At 30.4% G+C, this 22756-nt stretch overlaps 1 protein-coding gene across 22 annotated transcripts in view; it reads left to right on the forward strand.

Annotated features, from left to right (window-relative positions):
* Window positions 1-22756, forward strand: part of LOC119615953 (protein pangolin, isoforms A/H/I/S) — a 141978-nt gene that overhangs the window by 99771 nt on the left and 19451 nt on the right. For 8 of the 22 annotated variants that reach the window (XM_037972004.1, XM_037972009.1, XM_037972010.1 and 5 more), the window contains 3 exons: window positions 1897-1984; window positions 2089-2172; window positions 6467-6613. In XM_037972004.1, coding sequence (XP_037827932.1) covers window positions 1897-1984; window positions 2089-2172; window positions 6467-6613 — 319 coding nt within the window. Of the gene's footprint in view, window positions 1-1896; window positions 1985-2088; window positions 2173-6466; window positions 6614-15548; window positions 15686-18961; window positions 22536-22756 lie in introns of those variants that run through there. The other 14 variants (XM_037971999.1, XM_037972000.1, XM_037972001.1 and 11 more) reach the window with 7 other exon arrangements.

Consider the following 22756-nt stretch of genomic DNA (forward strand, 5'->3'; position numbering starts at 1 on the left):
AAAGTGTTCTGGATAGCCGGCCTTCGGCCGGTCGCAGGGGTTTTAAACTCTGGGTTATTTCGAATACCGGTTTCGCTAAATTAAGCCTTCTTTTGATAAATGGACTCTTTGAAATCCATGGATTTTATGTTACATTGCTCATATGCATTGTGACACTTTTGAAATTGTTATAACGTCCATGGACACTAGACTCATTTAGTGAGTCATAACGCCCATGGAAAATATGACACTGGATTTTATGACACGCCACCTATATTTGAATTTAAATTAAATGGGGTGAAATTTCATTTACGTTTTTGGGGTAATTGTTCATTACGAAAAATTAACCCAATATTTGGGGAGATTTTTCATTTATTTTGGGGTGATTTTTCTTAAAGAATGTTAGGGTTATACTTCATAATGAATTTTGACCCCGACATTGGGGCAATTTTTCGTTTTATATTTTGGGACCATTTTACCTGGGGCCATAATTCGCAGCGCCCAGTGAAATAGCGGCGTCATCAAATAACTCCCCACGTAATAACTCCCTAAAACAAAAATGAAATAACTCCCTAAAAATTTGTTCAGAAAGCAAAAACAACGAAATTTGGGGATTTAATTCGTTTTTTGGGCATTATTTTACATTTTAAATGGGGAGTTATTTCATTATGAAATAATTCCTCAAAATTCAAAAATGGAATAAATCCCTAAAAATATTTTTGGGGAGTTATTTCATTATATTACTTTTGTCACACGAAATAAAAAATATATGTCTGATAGACGGCCTTCGGCCGGGTGCAAGGGTTTTATCCTCTGGGGTACATTGGACACCGGCTTCGCTATGAATACACTCTCCCTGTATCAAGAGTGTTCGGCTTTAGGCCGTTAGAGTGGTATTATTATAAAGTGGTAAATCCTTGCGTCCGGAAATATTTATTAAGTGAAGCCGTTGTTGGACATACCATAGAGTAGAAAGTCCTTGCGAGCGGGCGCAGGCCGGCTATTAAGGGAAACTCTATTAAGCGATTAAACTGAATTGTTTTAAGCTTTTTTAGAAATGTCGCTATAACCGACTTGTTCCATAATTTGTTATTTTTAAATGGGAACTTATTTCATTTTAAAATTAGGGATTTGTTTCATATGAAATAAATCCTCAAAAGCGGGGTGTTATTTCATTTAAATTTAGGAAGTTATTTCATTTCGTTGGGGCTTTTTTCATTTTTAAAATTGAGGACTTATTTAATTTTTTTTGGGAGTTATTTCGTGGGGATTTATTTCATGAGGCCAACTGGGCCGGCTATTAAGGGAATCTTTATTAAGCGATTAAACTCAAATGTATTAAACTTTGAAGCCCGACTCGAAAGTGTGAGCGACCTACTTTTTTTTAGAAATGTCACTAAAACCGACTTGTTTCATAATTTGTTATTTTTTATCTCTAGAAGTCAAATTTTTAAATGGAAATTTATTTCATTTTAAAATTAGGGATTTGTTTCATATGAAGTATGAAGTGACATTCCTTAAAAACAATAACCGAAAAATGGCTTCAGGAAAAATGATCCCAAAGTCAAAAACGAAAAAACTGACCCCAATTTTAGGTCAGTTTTTCATAATGAAATATTACACCATATAGGTATGTAAATTAAATTTTTCCCCAATTTTTTGTAAGTGTTTTTTGGGGCAATTTTTAATTTTCTAAAATTTTGGCGAGTTATTTCATGACGCCCGATTAATAACCACAGTTCCCTTCTTTCTAGGGAATACATGTACATAAATTAATAAACATATATTAATCGTACCAAATTGTTTAAAATGAATTGTTTAAATGATGTGTTTTAAAATTTTCTTCAGTCTGCTTGCTAAATTTTATAAGATCGAAAAAGTTTACATATTTCTTACATATTTCTTTTTTAATTTTAGGCTTGACAAGACCAGCAATTTATCCCTTCCCTTCTGGTCAATATCCCTACCCAATGTTAAGTCCGGACATGTCACAAGTGGCATCATGGTAAGTCCATACGTTTTTTTATACATACGTTCATTTCATTACAACAAAAACAAAAGTCATAATCGAGACCGCTTATTTCCAACTATTTCTTGTTTTATCCGTAGGCATACGCCTTCTGTATATTCAGCAGCATCTAGTTTTAGAAGTCCTTATCCTACCTCCCTACCCATTAATACCACATTATCCAGGTAAATATGAAAGAAGACATGTTAAAAATTTAAGTTTTTAAATTTATAATTTATAATAAATAGTACTGAGTTCATTAGAACTCTGCAAACACAGCGATTACTATATTGATCAAACAAAGATCAGGAAGTAGAAAAATTTTCTTTAAACTTTCCATAAAATAAAATCATATAACGCCTTTGTATTGGTGATTTAATTTAATTTTTCCTGCGTAAAGCATTAAAGTAACAAATTTGTTGGATTAAAAATGTATTCAGTCAATAATTTCGAATAAACATGTTTGCAGGCTGAAATAGTGTTGTTCGTTAAAAATATTTAAAATAAGGCTGTTTTTATTGTTAAAAAATTATTAACAATCGTTGAATTTTCTCCAACGATTCACTTTTATCCGCCCTTTTGACGATGAGAGTTCGCCCCATCACCTGTACAATACCGATATTATGCGAATAATTTAGCAACGATCCAAACGTTAAGGCAAACTTTCGCATAATATTGGTATTGTACGGGTGATGGAGCGAATTCATGCCGTCAAAAGGGCTAAAAGAACTAGTGCGCAAAATGTCGCTGTTTTATGAGCTGTGCGCCATCTTGTTGAAAGTTAATATCATATACATAGTAACATATAGGCGAAACTGGTTGTCAAAGACCTAACTGGTGAGAATTAACACAAAAAGTACTAAATAATGAATGCATTTTTGGTACGTTATTTTTTGTGTATATCAATCGGATTTTATTTACTAGTGAATGAAAATATTAGTATAGATATTTTTCTTAAAACATATAATAAAAAAGTATATTTGTTCTTTAACTGTTTTATGAAAAAATACCTAAAATATGATTTTTGTTTGTAAAATATAAATTATTTTAGAGTTTTTAAATATATTAAAATTGTCGAAAAAATATATTTTGTTAAGTGATAAGAAAATGAATAAAGTGCTGCTGTCCCAAAGTTTCCGCGAAGAAAATATGAAGATTTCTAATACAGTACACTGTAAAGTAATGAAGTCATTACACCAAAAAACACTAAAAATTTTTACAAACTTTTCTTTCAGTGCATGGAATGCAAAAGCACAAAATGAAGTAATGTTAGTGTGTTGTTGATAAACAAATTTTTGTAATAGCATTCAACAAAGTAGGTTGATGTCGCTTTGTTTTACGAATTAAACACAATTTGTAAAGCAAAAACAAGAGCACAATGTGCAAAAACAACGTACACTCCAAATCAGTGATGTCCAAAACTAAAACTGTAGTTGTATTGGTGAGCGAAAGAGAACTGCACTGAAAGAAAAATTGTGTATACCAAAAAATAAAATTTACGGACAAAATTAAAAATTGAAATTTATTTCATATATCATTAATGAAATTTTCTACATTAATGCTGTTATGACAGTTTCGTAGCAAAAGAATATTTTTTATGTGTGCGGAATTTATAAAACTTATAAGAGTTGACAACTCTTTTTTTAAACTTTTATCATCTAAATTCTTTTCGTTGGCTTCCCTATCAGATAACCAATTCTTTAGTTTTTCCAAAAAAATAATTTTATATTTTAAAAATAATTTTTCTTTTTCCCTATCACTAAATCTATCCATATTACTATGAAAAGAATCATAATGACTTTTTAAAACAAATCCCCTAATTTGCTTAAATGTTTTATAACATAATAGACATTGAGTATTGTCAAACGCATTTATAATCATAAAATATTTTTCGCATGCCATATTAAATTCATTCAGTGCTGTAAACAAAAATACTGAAATAAAATCGTACACCCGCTACACATGTGCATTCGTCGCTGGCTCATTTCATAGCAGCACAATTGTGCTATGAAATGGACATCGTTGCTCTAAATACTTTTGTGGAATGCATAATAATAAAAGTAAATAAGATCGTACTTATTTATTACTTTTTTTGTACATTTTAAATTAAAATGTTATTTTATGTGAAAAAATTATAATTTCTATGTTCATTGATTGCATTTTATTTATAAAAGCTTCCATTTTACTGTAATGAAATTCATTCTTGGAAATTGAAAATAGCCAAACCTTTTTTCAGTGCAATCTCATTGAAAAAACGTCACTTATGCATGTGTAGTAGTGCTTATTTTATCTGCCTCCTTTCTGGGGGACTAAGGTTTAGTTCAACGGCGGCCAGAAAGAGAGTTTTTAAAACGCATATGTGGCAGTGTAAAACACAAAAGAGAACATAAATGAAAACATGTGTTATTTGCACGGAAAAAAATTATACGTTTGTATTTTTGTTTATTCATATTATTTGTATTATAAATGAATAATGGAAGGAATGAATGTGTCGATGGATGTATGTGTTAATGAAAGTATGTATTGATGCATGGATTTAAGCATTAATGTATGTATATATTGTTGTATTTGATGTTTTATACATTAATGTATGTATGTATTAATGCATATATTGTTGTTTGTATATGTATTGTTGCATGTGTCTATTAGGTATTCAAACGATTAGTGAGAGTAACACAATGTCCGCAGGGGCATGTTTGGCCACCGTTGGTTAAGTTCCCTCAAGTGTGTTTAATTCTCTCAGAACTCATCTGTGTGAAGAGAATAAAAATTGTTGTTTTGTTTGTCAACCTCTTCAGTTTCGTCTATACATGTATTATTATATGGATAATATTGTCTAATACAACGGTGGCCAAAAATGCCCCTGCGGACATTGTGATATTCTCACTTATACACACGCAATATGAATTTCTCAGCAGCAAACCAAACTAACCACAAAAAAAAAAAATTAGTTTAGTTGCTCTCTCTATGAAATTATACACAGAGAATATTTTCAAAAGCAGTTACAAATAAATGTTTACATGTATGAATACTTTTGATAGATTTATTAGACAAATAATTATTTATAATTATATTTGTATTTTCATTTATTCAAGCAATTAATCGCCAAAATTTTATCGGTTAACTGATCGACGGTTAATCGTTTGTATACCTAATAGGCACGTGTAACAATACATATACAAACAACAATATATGCATTAATACATACATACATTAATGTATAAAACATTAAATACAACAATACATACATACATTAATGCATAAATCCATGCATCAATACATACATCCATCGACACATTCATTCCTTCCATTATTAATTTATAATACAAATAATATGAATAAACAAAGTACAAACATATAATTTTTTTCAGTGCAAATCACACATATTTTCATTTATGTTCTCTTTTGTATTTTACACTACCACATATGCGTTTTAAAAACTCTCTTTATGGCCACCTTTGGTCTATAATATAGACTCTATAGCCCTGATCGGCAAAGAGCTTTCTTAATTTCACACGCATGTATGCTTACACATGTATAAAAAACGATAAAAACCAGTAAGAGAACTTATTTTTTACTCTCTGCCGAGAAGGTCTTTACTTCTGAATACGAAGATTTTCGGCAATTTACATGTATACAAGACGATCGCATACGAACTTCTCAACAAGAGCGTCAAAAATACAAATATTTTAGTTAGTTGTTTGGCATCATTCAACAATGTAAGTTAATATCGTATTGTTTCAGAAATTGCAAACGCAATTTGAAAATACAAAAACACAACTTCAAAAACAAGACACCATAAATAATTTTCTAGAAAGCATAACAATAAGATCATTCTTATTTAATACTTTTTTGTACATTTTAACAACATTTCAATGTTGTTTCTATGTGAAGAAATTATCATTCTTATGTTCATTGATTATATTTTGTTTATAAATATAGCCAAATATTTTTTCCAGTGCAATTTCATTAAAAAACACCAATAGTGTATGTGTAGTGGTGATTTTTTTTATCTGCCTCTCTATACGCCGGTATATGACTCCAGCGATGTGTCCATTAGTGAACAATGAATGTTCTACCAAACAAGTCTTACGAACTTTTTACACAAACTCTCGCGATTTTTATTTTGGTCAACATTTTTACACCGTCAATTTTGGAAATACATTAGCAATTGCCAAATTTGCTTACTCGACTAGATCTGCGAAGAATGGTATTAATTGGTAGTTTAATTGGTAGCTATAACTACATACATAAATTTTCGAAAACAATAATTTGTTCGAAAAATCAATGGAACTTTAGAATTTATTCAAATACTCGAAGAATTCATTTATAGTGAACTTTTATTCGAACAATCACAAATAATTTGACAACTCTATTATTTATTTTTCCTCGTTGCCACTATTTAAATGATTTTTATTAATTTCTTGTATTTTAAATGTACGTATTTATTAATTTTATCCATAATCTTCTGTTGTGTAGTGACTTTCCATTCCGGTTTTCACCAAGCCTTTTACCTTCAGTACACACTTCACCGCATCATGTACTCAATTCACATCCTGCTATTGTGACATCCGGTCCAAAACAAGATTGCAATCAGGATACCTCAGCAAACCATCGCTATTCAAGGTAAGTTTTTACAATTTTTTTTCTACTAAATATATAATTTTTTAATTATTTAAACAATTTTTTAGTAGGTCAAAAAATATTCAATAGGAATTATTTTAAAGTTCCAGAAATGCAAAAAATTTTTTTGCATTAGGATAAAAACATATATATGTGTATAGTAGTAGACCTGTCCTTATAAAAATAAGTTATTTTAAAAATGTTTAATACATTTGTATTGGCTGAAAAGAACCCCATTAAAACATATTTAAACTTTTCGAAGGACTGGTCTAATAAAATACTTGTTTACAATTTCGATGGATTTGTAAGTTCATGCATGTATATGTGCGAGTGTATACAAAAAAATAAATCCACCATATTTATTTTACGTGCACTCATCTAAGGAGTTGCTCTGCTATTGGCCTTCTGTAGAAATATGGCGGTCTCACTTTCTCATCTATTATCTCTTTCTTTCCTGCGAGTTGTTATTTTTTTATTTCACCCCGTGTAAAAGGAAAGACCTAAACGCACACTATAAAGATTACTTGCAAACATACACAGTTACAGTAGGGATTTTTCGACTTTATTTCTAGTTAGATTTTCCTTATTAATGAGAAAATGTTCTGTGCATGGCACATTTTTAACCACAGATGGCACTAGCGCTTTAAACGCTGGTTCAAATCTAGGATAATAAACTTGTGTTACTTTATCAATAATTTGGCAACATTCGTATGAATCTCAGAAGCTATTATTTAGCTTTATCATTTTATGCAAGGACGAAAAATAACATTAAATACTATAAGTATGGCAGCCTCACGTACATAAATATGTCTAGATTTCCCTTAAGGTACACAACACACGTTTGTGCTGTACATATATATATATATATATATATATATATATATATATATATATATATATATATATATATATAAATTTCATAAAAAATTGAGATTTTTCGTTCATGCACATACAGAAATCATAAACAAACAACAACAAAACACGTAACCATATGGTATATTTGGTTATTGTAATTGATTGTTTAAGGGCCCTTCACACGGTCACACTTTACGTACGACAAGTCTAATGAAAAAGTAAAATGAAATTCCATCCGTATGACAAAAAAGAGAATAAAAGTCGTATGATTTATATTTTTTGTGTTTACACGATTGGTATAAAACAATAACAAAGTAAGATGGAACAGATATTTTACTTTTTTTGTATGTGTTTACATAAAAATACATCCCTGATCTAATGCGACTTGCTTGTTTTTTGAATCATTTCAAAAAATGAAGAGAGCCATACGACTGTCAAATTTTCCATCCGTATTTTCTCTCAATGTGTGATGGTTTCATTACATATTGCGTTTAGACGATCCCATCCGTTCTCTTCTACACAAAATTTTGACAGATCATATTACTTGTGTGCTCGTGTGAAGGGGGCTTTATAAAGACAAAGCACAGCAAGAGCAATACCTTACGGATGGAACTGTATGGTGTTATTGGCTTAAAAAATTAAGTTAAGAATGTAAGGTCCGGACTTTTTTAAAATCCACACAGAAATACAACAACAAAATTTTGAGAAAGTCGAATTTATGTAGATAAATGAGAGAGCACAGCTGATAGTTTTTTATATATGAACTTTAATGTACGCTGTCTGTCAAAATCCAAAATATCAATTTGACAGTTAGAATATACTTTTTAGTTTGCAGTCATTTTATTAGTACAGGGACTTTTTGGTAGGTTTTTGTTCTTCAAAAGGTACTTTTTGAATTTCCTATATTACTGAACCTATAGACATAAAATCAAGTATGTAAGAACCGGAATAAGTGATAACCTATAAAAGAGGATACTTTGTACTTTTTCATACTTCAAAATGTACTTTTTGATTTTTATATAATATCGAACCTAGAAACATGAAATTAAACGTGTAGGGCCCGGGATAAGTGACATCCTATAAATATGGGTTTTTTGCTACATTTTCGTTCTTCAAAAGGTACTTTTAGAATTTTCTACAAAATTGAACCTAGAGACATAAAATTAAGTATGTAGGGCCCAGAATAAGTGATAGCCTAAAAAGGATATTTCTTGGTACTTTTTCGTTCTTCAAAAGGTACTTTTGAATTTTCTATAATATTGAACCTAGAAACATGAAATATATATATACCAAAAAAGGTAAAATTTGTCACATAATAATAAAATATTCGATGTGTTCTCCTATTGGTACCAGGTCACGTTTTTCAATATGACTTAAAATAACAAGAATTATCCATAGAATATAAGTTTTAATGAGTTCCGGAGTTATTGGTCAATATGTCAGCGACGACAGGCGTTTAATCGATCTTAAATTTTGGCTATCAATATCTGGAAAAGGGAAGACGAACAATATTCCGACATTATGTTCTTCCCTATATATCAATCTACGTTACTCTACGTCCCTGATCTAATGAAACTTTTTTTTATCATTTCAAAAATGTAGAGAGCCATAGAGCTGTAAAATTTTTCATCCGCGTTTTCTCTTAAAAGTGTGATGTTATCATTCCCCAGCAAAAACTCGGTAATGGCTTGTACTTACATAATCACTTTTTTCAATGACTACTACTTACCGTCTGCATTACTTTTAAGTACTCTTATGTAATATAAATAGATAGGTAAGAACTTTATTTTGAGTTTTGCCGTTCTATTTGCACATTTTATTGAATTGCGCGCTAGCAACTGTTTATCACACACACAAAGAAAGAAAATAGTGTTTCTATGTGAAAACCATTGTTGGACGCACAATAAACTAATTAAGCACCCAGGAAAAATTTAATTGAAAAGTAATGAGCTAATAAAACCTCTTTTCACTACTTCTTCCTTAGCATTTTAAGTCATTATTTTAACACGGTGATGCCATTGGAGGCAAGTACTTCTACGCACGCTTACAAATAGGGAACTGAAGAAGTACTTGCAATTTCTCTTACAAAACAGTTGTGAGTAAGTTGTTTTGTTTTTTAATAATAACAAGTAAGAGTGCAATATTCGGCTATGCCGAATCTTATATACCCTTCACCACAGTATATTTAAAAAATATCAATTCTATAAAATTTTAATTTATTTCATTTTCCCGTTTATATCATTATTATAGCAATAGCAAAACGAATAATAACAACGCTAAATGAAATAAACACACAAAAAACAAAATACACAAGCAGTAAAACCAACAGACATCCAAACGTACGAAACGAAATACACAAAAAACAAAATACACAACGCAATGAAACCAACAGACATCCAAACATACGAAACTGAATGCAATAAGAAACAAAAACAATATACACAAGGCAATGAAACATACGAAACGAAATACTCAAAAAAAAAGCAAAAACAAAATACATGAAACCAACAGACATCCAAACATACGAAACGGAATGCACCAAGAAACAAAAACAATATACACAAGGCAATGAAACACACAGCCATCTAAACATATGAAACGAAATACTCAATGAATAAGCAATGTTGTTGTTGTTGCTTATATCAAAGCAAGAAAAAAAATTATTTTTTATGAAATTTTCAGAGGTTGTCTCGGATTTTTGCTCATATCTCCGGTATTTATGGACCGATTTTGCTGATTTTAAATAGCGATCTTCTCGAAAGCATGTCTAACAGAATTATCGAAGATTTGAATCTCGCCGTTATCTGGGGTCCTCTAAAAACTGATTTCAACAAACACACAGACGGACAGACAGACAGACGGACATAGCTTAATCAACTGCGCTATCTATAAGGATCCAGAATATATATACTTTATGGGGTCGGAAAATTATATTATAGAAATTACAAACGGAATGACAAACTTATATATACCCTTCTCACGAAGGTGAAGGGTATAAAAAGAGCCAGCTAGAATACGAACCAGGGACTTCGGGTTGTTAGTCAAATGTTCTACACACTGCACCACTTAGCTATTTTATTGCTCGTAAAATAATGGTTTTCACATACAAAACTAATTTTGTTTTATTTTTTGTAAAACACAATTCTTAACACCCAATTAAATAAAATGTGCAAACAAAATGACAAAGCCGAAAATAAAGTAAAGTCATTACTAGTGTACTTCTAAGTAATACAGACGGTAAGTGGTAGTCATTGAAAAGTAATTGGTTATGGAAGAGTTGTACTTCCGGGTTTTTGCTGGGCAGTGGTGTTGTGAGTAAGACAACGAACGAATAAGAAGCCCAGGTTCGTATTCTGTGTGAGCATTTTTTGTTTGTTTTTTAAACAAAACAACTTTTTAACTCATTATTTGTAAGTACTTATATGATTTGTAAGCGAGTGTGGTAAGCACTTACCTCCAATGTAATCGCCGTGTTAAAATAATGAGTTAAAATGCTAACGAATAAGTAGTGAAATGCGGCTTTTTAACTCATTACATTTCAATGTAATTTCTTTCTGGGTACATATTGCATTTATACGATCCCATCTATTATTTTCTACACAACATTTTGAAATATCATATTTATTGTGGCATAATGTAAACTGTTTATTTCAACAGGGTTTAAGCCCCCTTCACACGAGCACACAAGTAATATGATCTATCAAAATTTTGTGTATAAGAAAACGGATGGGATCGTCTAAACCAGCGTTGCGCGTTCATATTGTTCAAATTAGGAAGATTTTCGGCAATTCACACGTACACTACCCGATCGTAAACAAAACTCACAGCAAGAGCGTAAAAATACAAAAAATTATCTTCAGTTGCTTAACAGCATTCAAGAATGTAGGTTGATGTCGCTATGTTTCAAATATTGCAAAAACAATTTGAAAAAACAACAACGCAATTTGTAAACAACAGAATTACTTGCAAAAAACTCGTACACTCCAAAAAAAATTTACTAATTCATAAGAATGAAAACACATAAAAACAGTATATTTAATACTATTTTACACATTTTAAGTAAAAAACTTTATCTTTGTGAAGAAATATATATTTTTCTTTTCTTTAAATATGTTTTATCTGTAAAATTTACTATTTTACTTGTAGTACAAATTAATATATGAATACTTTTTGTAGAAAGATTTAGTAGACATATAATTATTTATAATTATGTTTGCATTTTCATTTGTTCAAGCAATTAATCGCCTAAATTTGAATACCTAATAGATACATTTAACAATACACACACAAACAACAACAACTACATATATCTATCAATATTTATGTTCTCTTTCATATTTTACACCATTGGCCTAAACCAACGATGGCCAACCATGCCCCTGCGGGCATTGTATTATTCTCACTTATGCACATGCAATACCAATATTCTCAGCAACAAAACAAACTATACACAAAACAAAAACAATTTAATTTAGTTGCTTTCTTTGTGAAATGATACACAGATAATATTTTCAAATGCCGTTACAAATAAATGTTTGTATAAATACTTTTGATAGATAGATGTATTAGGTAAATAATTATTTACAAATATATTTGTATTTTAATTTATTCAAGCAATTAATCGCCAAAATTTTACCGATCAACCGAACATGTATGTATGTATGTATGTATGTATGTATGTATGTATGTATGTATGTATGTATGTATGTATGTATGTATGTATGTATGTATGTATGTATGTATGTATGTATGTAGTATGTATGTATGTATGTATGTATGTATGTATGTATGTATGTATGTATGTATGTATGTATGTATGTATGTATGTATGTATGTATGTATGTATGTATGTATGTATGTATGTATGTATGTATGTATGTATGTATGTATGTATGTATGTATGTATGTATGTATGTATGTATGTATGTATGTATGTATGTATGTAGGTATGTACCGTCGATCGTTTAATCGATACAATTTAGGCGATTAATTGCTTGAACAAATGAAAATACAAATATAATTATACATAATTTTATGTCTATAAATCTTTCTATAAAAAGTATTCATACATTCATTTGTAATGGGTTTTGAAAATATCCTCTGTGTACCATTTCATAAAGAGAGAAACTAGATTAAATTGTTTTTGTTTTGTTGCTGAGAATATTTGTATTGCGTGTGTATAAGTGAGAATAACACAATGCCCTCAGGGGCATGTTTGGCCACCATTGGTCTAAACGCAATATGTAATGAAACCATCACACATTGAGAGAAAATACTGATGGAAAATTTGTCAGTCGTACGGCTCTCTTTTATTTATTTATATATATATTTTAAATTATAATACAGATTGTTTTTATTTATTAACTGAAATTAAAATATCGAAAACCTCATTAAATTTGAAGATCAGTGAGATTATTATATGAGATCTAATAAGCACTATTTTCAAATATTATTTGTACAACTTTCAGACAAAAATCTATATTTCTTTGAATTAAAATTACGACTAAGTTCAGCGGTGAAGTTTTAGAAGAAGTTTGTTCAACCCACCTTAAAATATACCAATCGGTTTAGAATCATTTTCTGAGTCGATTTAGCTATGTCCGTCCGTCCATGTAAACCTTTTAATCAAACTTCAGGTCACATTTTTTAAGATAATTCAATGAAATTTGGTACATGATCTTCTACTGCCTCAATGACGAAGCCTATTGAAAATGGTTATGATCGGTCCATTATTTCACCTAGCCCCCATATAACTGAACCCCCGAAAAGGGCTTGTAAACCATGTAATCAAAGTACAGGTCGCAATTTTGAAGATAATTAAATGAAATTTTGCATATGATCTTCTATTGTACTAGAGACGAATCCTATTAATAATGGGTAACCTCGGTCCAATATTTGAACTAGCCCCCATACAACTGAACCCCCCGAAAATTGCTTTTAAGTTCATAAGTAATTGTGTTCAATATACTCGTATCTCGACAAAAAGCTGCAAAACCTAGTTCTAGGCTAGCACTCATGACGCTGATAAAATTTTTGATGACATTTGACCCTAGCCCCTATACAAAGCCCCCTTCGAAATATGACTTAAATGTACACAATTTTATTCAACAACAAGTAAGAGTGCTATATTCGGCTGTGCCGAATCTTATATACCCTTCACCATAGTGTATTTAAAAAATATAAATTTTATAAAATTTAAATTTATGTACCTATGTACATATTTAATTTTCCCGATTATATCATTATTATAGCAATAGCAAAACAAAATGAACAACAACAACGCTAAACGAAATAAACACTCAAAAAACAAAATACACAAGGCAGTAAAACCAACAGACATCCAAACATACGAAACGAAATACACAAAAAAAACAAAAACAAAATACACAACGCAATGAAACCAACAGACATCAAACATACGAAACTGTACACCAACAAACAAAAACAATATACACAAGGCAATGAAACACACAGCCATCCAAACATACAAAACTGAATACACCAAGAAACAAAAACAGTATACACAAGGCAATGAAACACACAGCCATCCAAACATACGAAACGAAATACTCGAAAACAAAAACAAAATACACAACGCAATCAAACCAACAGACATCCAAACATACGAAACTGAATACACCAAGAAACAAAAACAATATACACATGCCAATGAAACACACAGCGATCCAAACATGTGAAACGAAATACTCAATGAATAAGCAAAGTTGTTGTTGTTGCTTATTAATCAAAACATGAAAAAAATTGTCTATTTTTATGAAATTTTCAGAGGTTGTCTCGGATTTTTGCTTATATCTCCGTCATTTATGGACCGATTTTGCTGATTTTAAATGGCGATCTTCTCGAAAGCATGTTTAACAGAATTATTGAAGATTCGGATCTCGCCGATATCTGGGGTCCTCTAAAAACTGATTTCAACAGACAGACAGACGGACATGGCTTAATCCACTCCGCTATCTATAAGGATCCAGAATATATATACTTTATAGGGTCGGAAAATTATATTATAGAAATTACAAACGGAATGACAAACTTATGTATACCCTTCTCACGAAGGTGAAGGGTATAAAAAATGGCTAAAGTATATATGAGACAAGGTGCAATTCAACTTAAATACATTATTATGAACACTAAATCACATTTTATTTTTATAACTTGTGTAGGTTATTATATGGTCGGCTTCGCCCGACTATAACTTACTTGTTTATTATGTTTTTCTTTTATAAAGCTTTTTAAAAGCTCAGCCATAGCAGTAGTGTAATTTTAAAAATTCTAAAATTTTTTTACATTTATAAATTTTAATGTAAATACATATTTACATAGGTATAATTTTTTTATTAACTTTAATTATTTTTTTTTTTTTAAATTATTCAAAAAAATTTTTAATGTATACGTATTGTTAGAAACATTTCGAATCAACAGTTTTATTTGATTTACTCTAATTTAAAGCTTTTTCGTGTTTGAAATGTACTCACATTTCAGTGAAGCTTTCGTAAAGATACGTACGTGTTTGTGTATATTTTTTGTCCTTAATCGCAATTAAAGTAGAAAAGGTAGTAAACATGCAACAACTGAAATGTAAATGTACTTTATTAGGGCGGCTACTATGATGTTGTAAATTTCCAAACAAACAGCCAAAATCTACAGAAGTAAATCTAACGGTATGATTTACGGCATTATGATTTATTTTGGCAAAAAGTTAAGTATTCTTTCAAATATGTTTGTTGCTATTGATTTGATACCGCCCTAATGTAAATAAATATATGCTTCTATATGGTTTTGACTGATTTAAGAGCAATATGTTTTTTGTTGATATCTAACTTTTTAAAAGCACATTTGAAGTTAATATTTTATAAGAATGTGTGTACTTTAGTTCCGAAGACAATTTCGTCAAATGGTGTTAAACAAAAACAATTAATTACATATAAGAATTTAAAAAAATTGTGAATTTAAAATAAAAAGTTAAAATGCCATATTGTTTTAATAAAAAATATGATAAACAAAATAAATATGTTTGAAATATAAACGCTTATATTAATATAAATATACTCTAATTCTGATGCATGTGTGTTTGTGTTCAGTTTGGGTTAAAATGAGAATAAGAGAATTTGTTTTTTAATTTTCCTAAAGATATGCAACTTAATGTTTGTTTGTAAATTGTTTTGCAAAATCAATAAGATACATATGCACACACACTCTATGGTAACGCTCAAATATTTGGTAATGAGTTTTGGCTCACAACCGGAAGATAAAAAAAATAAAAACATAATGCATGTATAAGAAAATTTTAAAAATATAAAACAAAAGTAACCAGTAAATTTTTGTGAAATATATGTACATACAAACCTACTTTTGTAAATGATGAAATACAGTTACTTTGTTGAATTTAGGTGTATGTATGCGTACGTCAGTAATAGATAAAGAGAAAGAGCACAAAATTTAGTTACTTTATGGGCTACCAAAATTCTGACATGTCATATTACCAAAACAACTTTTTTAAATCGAATTACAATAAAATTCGTAAAAAAAATTAGTCTGCTTCGTAAAATAAAAATAATTAAATATACCGTAACAAATATGGAACAATATTTAGTTCCAGAGAAGCTTCCATACATTTGCATTCCCAAATCGGCGATACTTTATATACGACATAGTGTATCTATGTCGTTACTATGTGTTACTTGTGTGTGAATATATTGACAGCTAAGTACTTAAACAGTAATGCTAAGGACTATTCGATTATTAAATGTAACGGCACATATAAGTTTAAATTGCCCTCTAAAGAAAATTATAAACAATTTTGGTATAAATTAAAAAAAAAATATATATAAATTTCTTAATAAATATTTAATTCTATTTTTCTAAGAATTATTTTCAATCAGAATTGGTTGACTATTTTCCTACTACCTACTAAAAAAGAAAAATGTTGATACTTATAAATTTGCCGCAAAAAATGGGATTAAAATATATTTTTTAATCCCAAAAGTTTTGTCAATAAGAATTTATTATATGCAGTGGCTTACGAAAGATTCGTAAAATCGAAAAATCTGTTAAACCAAACAACAACTTCTATATAACAATGATTAAAATTTAGCTTGTTTACTTAAAAAAATTTAAATTTAAAATCAAAATATAAGATTTTAAGAATTAAAAGTTGTTTAAAAAAACTATTTTTTTAAAGGAAATTTCGAAAATTATTTATTTTCTTATTAGAAATAGGAAAATTACGGTTTTGATTCCTATTTTGATTATTATGAAATTCTAAAAAATTTTCAGTAATGTTGTAAACAAACCAATTCCATTTCTCTATTATGAGTAAACTGATTACGATATTAATTTTAATAACGATTATACATTAAAAAATCTTGTTTCTATTCTTGAAAATTATTTTTATTTGTAATTTTCATTGTTATTGGAAGATTTTCTGAATTTGTAGGATTTTAGAAACTGTGAATGAATAATAAAGTACTCTTTCTAAACTTAAACTTTATTTGAATATTTACATAAAACTAAGAATTTCAACTTTATTCAATTCCTAAGAATTGAATAAAGTTGAAATAAATGCTTTATCTCCATATAACAGTGTGTTGACAGCTCTGTTAACAAAATAAAGAGAGATAGAAAAATGCACCCAAAAAAGCTTTTTAACAGTTGAAGTTTTCTGCGCATGCATGGAGAGTTGCCAGACGGTGAATATATGACAAAAAGTAGAAAATAGCAAATATTTTAACACTTGTTCATATTTCAAGAACATCCCCAAAATGGAAGTACAGGCCGGGGATTCGAACGAAATACAAAACTTAACATTCAATCCATGCAATACTTATTTATTGCAGTAATACGTCTTATATATTACATGAAAGTTATATTCTCTAGCAGGAATGGCAAATTGGTATTAAAAATTCGAATTGAACGTGTCATTTGAAAAAAATTATGGAGCTAAAAAACTAAAACATATGTAGAAGTTGATAAATAAAAACACAAGTAGAAAAATAAAGATATCATGCAGATATTATAAGATAAAGTTTTTGGACAAACAGGTTTTGTAATCATTTTAAGTAAAGTTATTAATGATATGACTGGGACGGATTTTATAATAAATCAATATACAGAAAACCTAATTTAGCATGTTTGAAGATACAAAATTTTAATTAAAAGGAAAAGGTATTAATTTTGCCATCCCTGCTAAAGATATGTCTGAAGAGTGTTTGTTCCATGACATTTATACTCTCAATTGTTAAATATATATGGTAAATTTTATTCAATTTTATTTTTTAAATATGTATTTTTTTACAAAGTAGTTGAAAAAATTTAAACATAATTTAGGACAGTTTCATTACCTTATAACTCAAAACTGTGAATTTGTTTATAATAAAATAGGTAATAGCAGAATGACAGATAAAAATTTATCCATTGTAACCAAAAATGGTGATGGCCTTGCTAAAAGTATCAGAATCAATCTCCTTGTGCATTTGAGTTGTATATAATTTTATAGATTAATTATTTCGATTAACAATTGCAAATTATTATTTATTGTTGTAGTATTCCAAAAGTGTCTTAAATTTTTTGTTTTATGTCGTTTCCTCCTCATTAATTTTGAAACATAGTAAAAAAATATGCAAATCTTTTATAAAAACAAGTAGGAGTGCTACATTCGGCTGTGCCGAATCTTATATACACTTCACCACAGTGTATTTAAAAATATCAATTCTATAAAATTTTAATTTATTTCATTTTCCCGTTTATATCATTATTATAGCAATAGCTAAACGAACAACAACAACGTTAAACGAAACAAACGCACAAAAAAACAAAATACATAACGCAATGAAACCAACAGACATCCAAACATACAAAACTGAATACACCAAAAAACAAAAACAATATATACAAGGCAATGAAACATACGAAACGAAATACTCAAAAAAAGCAAAAACAAAATACACAACGCAATGAAACCAACAGACATCCAAACATACGAAACGGAATGCACCAAGAAACAAAAACAATATAAACAAGGCAATGAAACACACAGCCACCCAAACATATGAAACGAAATACTCAATGAATAAGCAGTGTTGTTGTTGTTGCTTATATCAAAGCATGAAAAATATTGTCTTTTTATGAAATTTTCAGAGGTTGTCTTGGATTTTTGCTCATATCTCCGGTATTTATGGACCGATTTTGCGGATTTTAAATAGCGATCTTCTCGAAAGCATGTCAAACAGAATTATTGAAAATTCGGATCTCGCCGATATTTGGGGTACTCTAAAAACTGATTTCAACAAACACACAGACGGACAGACAGACAGACGGACATAGCTTAATCAACTCCGCTATCTATAAGGATCCAGAATATATATACTTTATGGGGTCGGAAAATTATATTATAGAAATTACAAACGGAATGACAAACTTATATATACCCTTCTCACGAAGGTGAAGGGTATAATTATACAGTGAGAGCATAATAAAAATATTTTGTTTTTGTATGCTTAAGGGAGAGAGAGCGAGATATAGAGAAAGAGTATAAAATATGGCAGAAAAGTGAATACTCACTCAGCACACAATAAACACATTTACTGAACATATTAAAATGATGATGGATAAATTATTTTTTTTATTTAATATGTTTCACTTTTCTGTCTTAATTACACCTGCACTTGTTGTTTTACTTTTTGAAATATGTGAATAATGTCTGTGTTAAGTTTGTGTGTGAGTAAGTGTGCGAACATATATTTTTTGATGATTGCGAATGTCTGTATATGAGTGTACTAAGCCTGCAATACATAAAAGAAAACGATTATTATTTATAGAAAACTCATTGGAAAAGTGATAACAATTAAATAAATTATTTACTCAAACAAAAATAAATAAAATATAAACATTCAAACAATTTATGAAATAAAGAAACATTTTATATAAAACAGTAAAGATGCTGTCTTAAGCAAATAAAGTGTCAAAATTAAAATCGCCTTCAAGGCGTGGCATTTTGTAAATAAATAAATTAAAATAAAACAAACATTACTTGACAGGACAATCATAAATATAACAAAAATAAACTAGTATAAATAAACAAACGAAAAAACTAGAAACAAAAATAAATATTTATCAATTCCCTTGCGAGTTTGTGTGAGCGTTTATCACTAAAATGACCAAAACCTGTAGCTGAATAGTAAAGGGTAGAAAAAATAAAACGGAAAGGAAAATATTTTCAGTTGCATATAATTTATGCATGTGGTAGTGTGTTATGGAAGAAAATATGCAACATTTTTTAAAAGGTCTTTAAACAGTGAAGGTTACTAGTAGTAGTACAGATGTCTACTGTTAATGTGGAACATGATGATGACGTTAATAAAGCTGAATCAAAAGATTTACAATTAAAACATATTGCACAGGTGGAGCGGTTGATGCCTCCTCCCTCCTTCAGTTCCATAGAGTTTTTAACGCCCTTGCCACCAACATCTACAACTGCAGAAACAACATGTTTATCTAACGACTCTGCATCTTTAACGAGTCATTGTCAGTCGAATTTATATAATATTCTTCATAATAACTCCAAAACCAGCCCTCTGTATTCTTTTTTAACGTCACAAGTGGGTTGCAGCGATTTTTCCGGCTATTTTTCTGGACTTTCAAAAATACATAACTCAACAACATCGTCTGTAACGACATCGTGGCCTTTGTCATCTTCAAATTTAAAGTCTAAATTTTCCTCACAAACTAATCAAAATATATTTGGCACATCAAATGGCGATTCTTTGCCTGCCATGGCAGTTGCTATAACTGAAGATTCTCCTCTAGATGTTGGTATTAATAGTTATCGAAAAGATTTACCCCCCGAAATTAATCTACAGAACGAAAAAAACATAGAGCATATGTCGAATAATGTTCTTGAAAAGGAAGAGGACAAATATAACGAAGAAATCAATGAAACAAATATTGTACCAATAATAACGGCGAACTCAACATGCATTCCAAACAAAACCGCATCGCAAGATGCTCTTAAAAGTACCATTAATCGCACAAAAGGTCGTAGTTTATTGCATCGTTTGGCCTCATTTGCAGCAGCTGCAAGTAATAGCACAAATTTGACAGCCACCACCCCCCCGCCTTGTGCTCCGAATCGTCATTTGGAGAAACTTGCCAAAAGATCATTTCGTCTTAGTTCCTCAGGTTTAAAACAAACTTCACTTTTAATGGAAATTCTTAAGCTTAACAATATAACAGATGAACAACAACAGCAACAAAAACAGTTGCCGAATAAAGAGACGAACAGATCTAGCTTGTCGGCAGCCTATCATATGTTGGCTTCTCAGCTGCTGCATTCGCAGTTAGTTCAGCAATCATCATCATCATCACCATCACCTCTTCTTATATTAGATTACAGTTTAAAAACCAACAACAACAATGATGTAAGTTACGATCACATCGATGAAAATGTACAGACTAATGATCATCAACATGAAAAACTAGAGGGGACTGAAGTCGCAGTTGAAAGCGACAACAACGACTTGGACTTGGAAGCCAATAACATAAAAACTGAGAAGAATCCTATTAAAGAAACATATCTCAAGGTTCAACCGACATCACCTGCGTTATCTTTTCTCGCCAACTCATCTGTTTTTGATGATATTGGCGGTACCAAGATCTTAGATTTGTGGCACGAACAATTAAAAATTTTAACTCAAGCCCACATATGCCTAGAACAATTTTTGGAAATTAATCAAGAAATGCAAGTCGTTTTTGCGACACCCACACTTCAAAAACCAAATGGCAGCCAAGTCTGTAATAATTTGAAAGATGAAAAGGGATTTATCGAAGCCATTATGGCAAAATTGCACTACGTTTTTAGACATTGTGAAGACTCACGGCAGTTGTATTTAAGAACTAGTCAATTATCCGAAGAAGAGTCTATATCTGTATCACCTGTAAATCATCTCAAGTATTTATTAGAAGATAGGTCTACACCTGACTTGAAACCCAAAGCTCAATCGAAAACAACGGATATAATCGAATCGGATGTTTCGTCTATAAAGCGGGAAACAAATGATATGAACGGTAACACAGATACTGAATTTAAAACCAATATTTTTAAAACTGTCTGGCAACCATTCGCCAATGAAACTCAACAAGAAGAAACACAGGAAGAAGATGAAAGCAAACTTGGCAAAGAAGAACTATACACAGGACACTCGGAAAACAAATCACCCATTTGCTTTTGGCATCCTAAAAATGTTGGCATGAATCGGAATGAAAAGGCTGTAACAGCCGTTGAAATAATATTAGAGTGTGCAGCGCTTAACAAAACAGCGGGAGCAGCAGCACCTGCAAACACTACGTTAAATTGTCAAAAAAAATCAATGGATACGGTCAACTCTACTAATCCATCACCAGTGCCGCAAATAATTGCAACATCGACATCAACCCCATCTCTGAATTCTTGTAATTCGCCATTTTTACAAACAACATCTGCATCATCATCTTCATCAAATTACTCGATGAGTTCAAACCACCCGGATGAAGCTCCAGCTTTAAATATGCTCATGACAGATTGTGGCACATCTTCGTTTCTTACCGCTCTTAGCAATCGAGCTCTTATAAATTTAGCATCAAGTTCTTCGACTATTGCAGCCAATATACCACCGATTACCACCACCAGCCCCAGCTGTAACCGACGTAAAACAAAGAAACTAGATACCAACACCAATAATAGTAGTATACCACCCACCTCTATTGCCGGATTAAATACAACCACGCCCTCCTATGCTACAAGTCCGCCCATTACAAATGCCCAAATATATGGCACACATTCAACATCAGCAGCCGCTGCTGTAGCTGCTCTACAGGAAAAAGCTTTAAGTGACATGTTTAAAGTTCGCTTCAGTGCTTTAACTGCTGCAGCTGTCATTAATGCTGCCACAGCTTCAGCAAATGCAGCATCGACAGTTGCTATCACCTCCACAACTAACAATACCAATAACTTGACAAACTCAGCAATGAATTCTGAAGGACCATATGATCTCAGCATTGGCAACAAATTTAAGAAGATGTAATTAATATAAATAAAACAATAGGTCATAAAGAATGAAGAGATACTACACTAGTCTGTTATTTATTTAATATTTCAATATATTTACTTATTTCTTATTATATATACAATTTACCAAAGACACCTAATAATGTAACAAATACGGTCAATAGTATCTCCAATTTCGGTTTGAGAAATATAATTCTCCACTGCCTCTCAATTTCATCAATATGGTACTAGTT

This window comes from Lucilia sericata, unplaced genomic scaffold, assembly GCF_015586225.1.
Source record: "Lucilia sericata isolate MDLA Ls3-8-SP2 unplaced genomic scaffold, ASM1558622v1 Contig000049F_arrow, whole genome shotgun sequence".
Lineage (NCBI taxonomy): Eukaryota > Metazoa > Arthropoda > Insecta > Diptera > Calliphoridae > Lucilia > Lucilia sericata.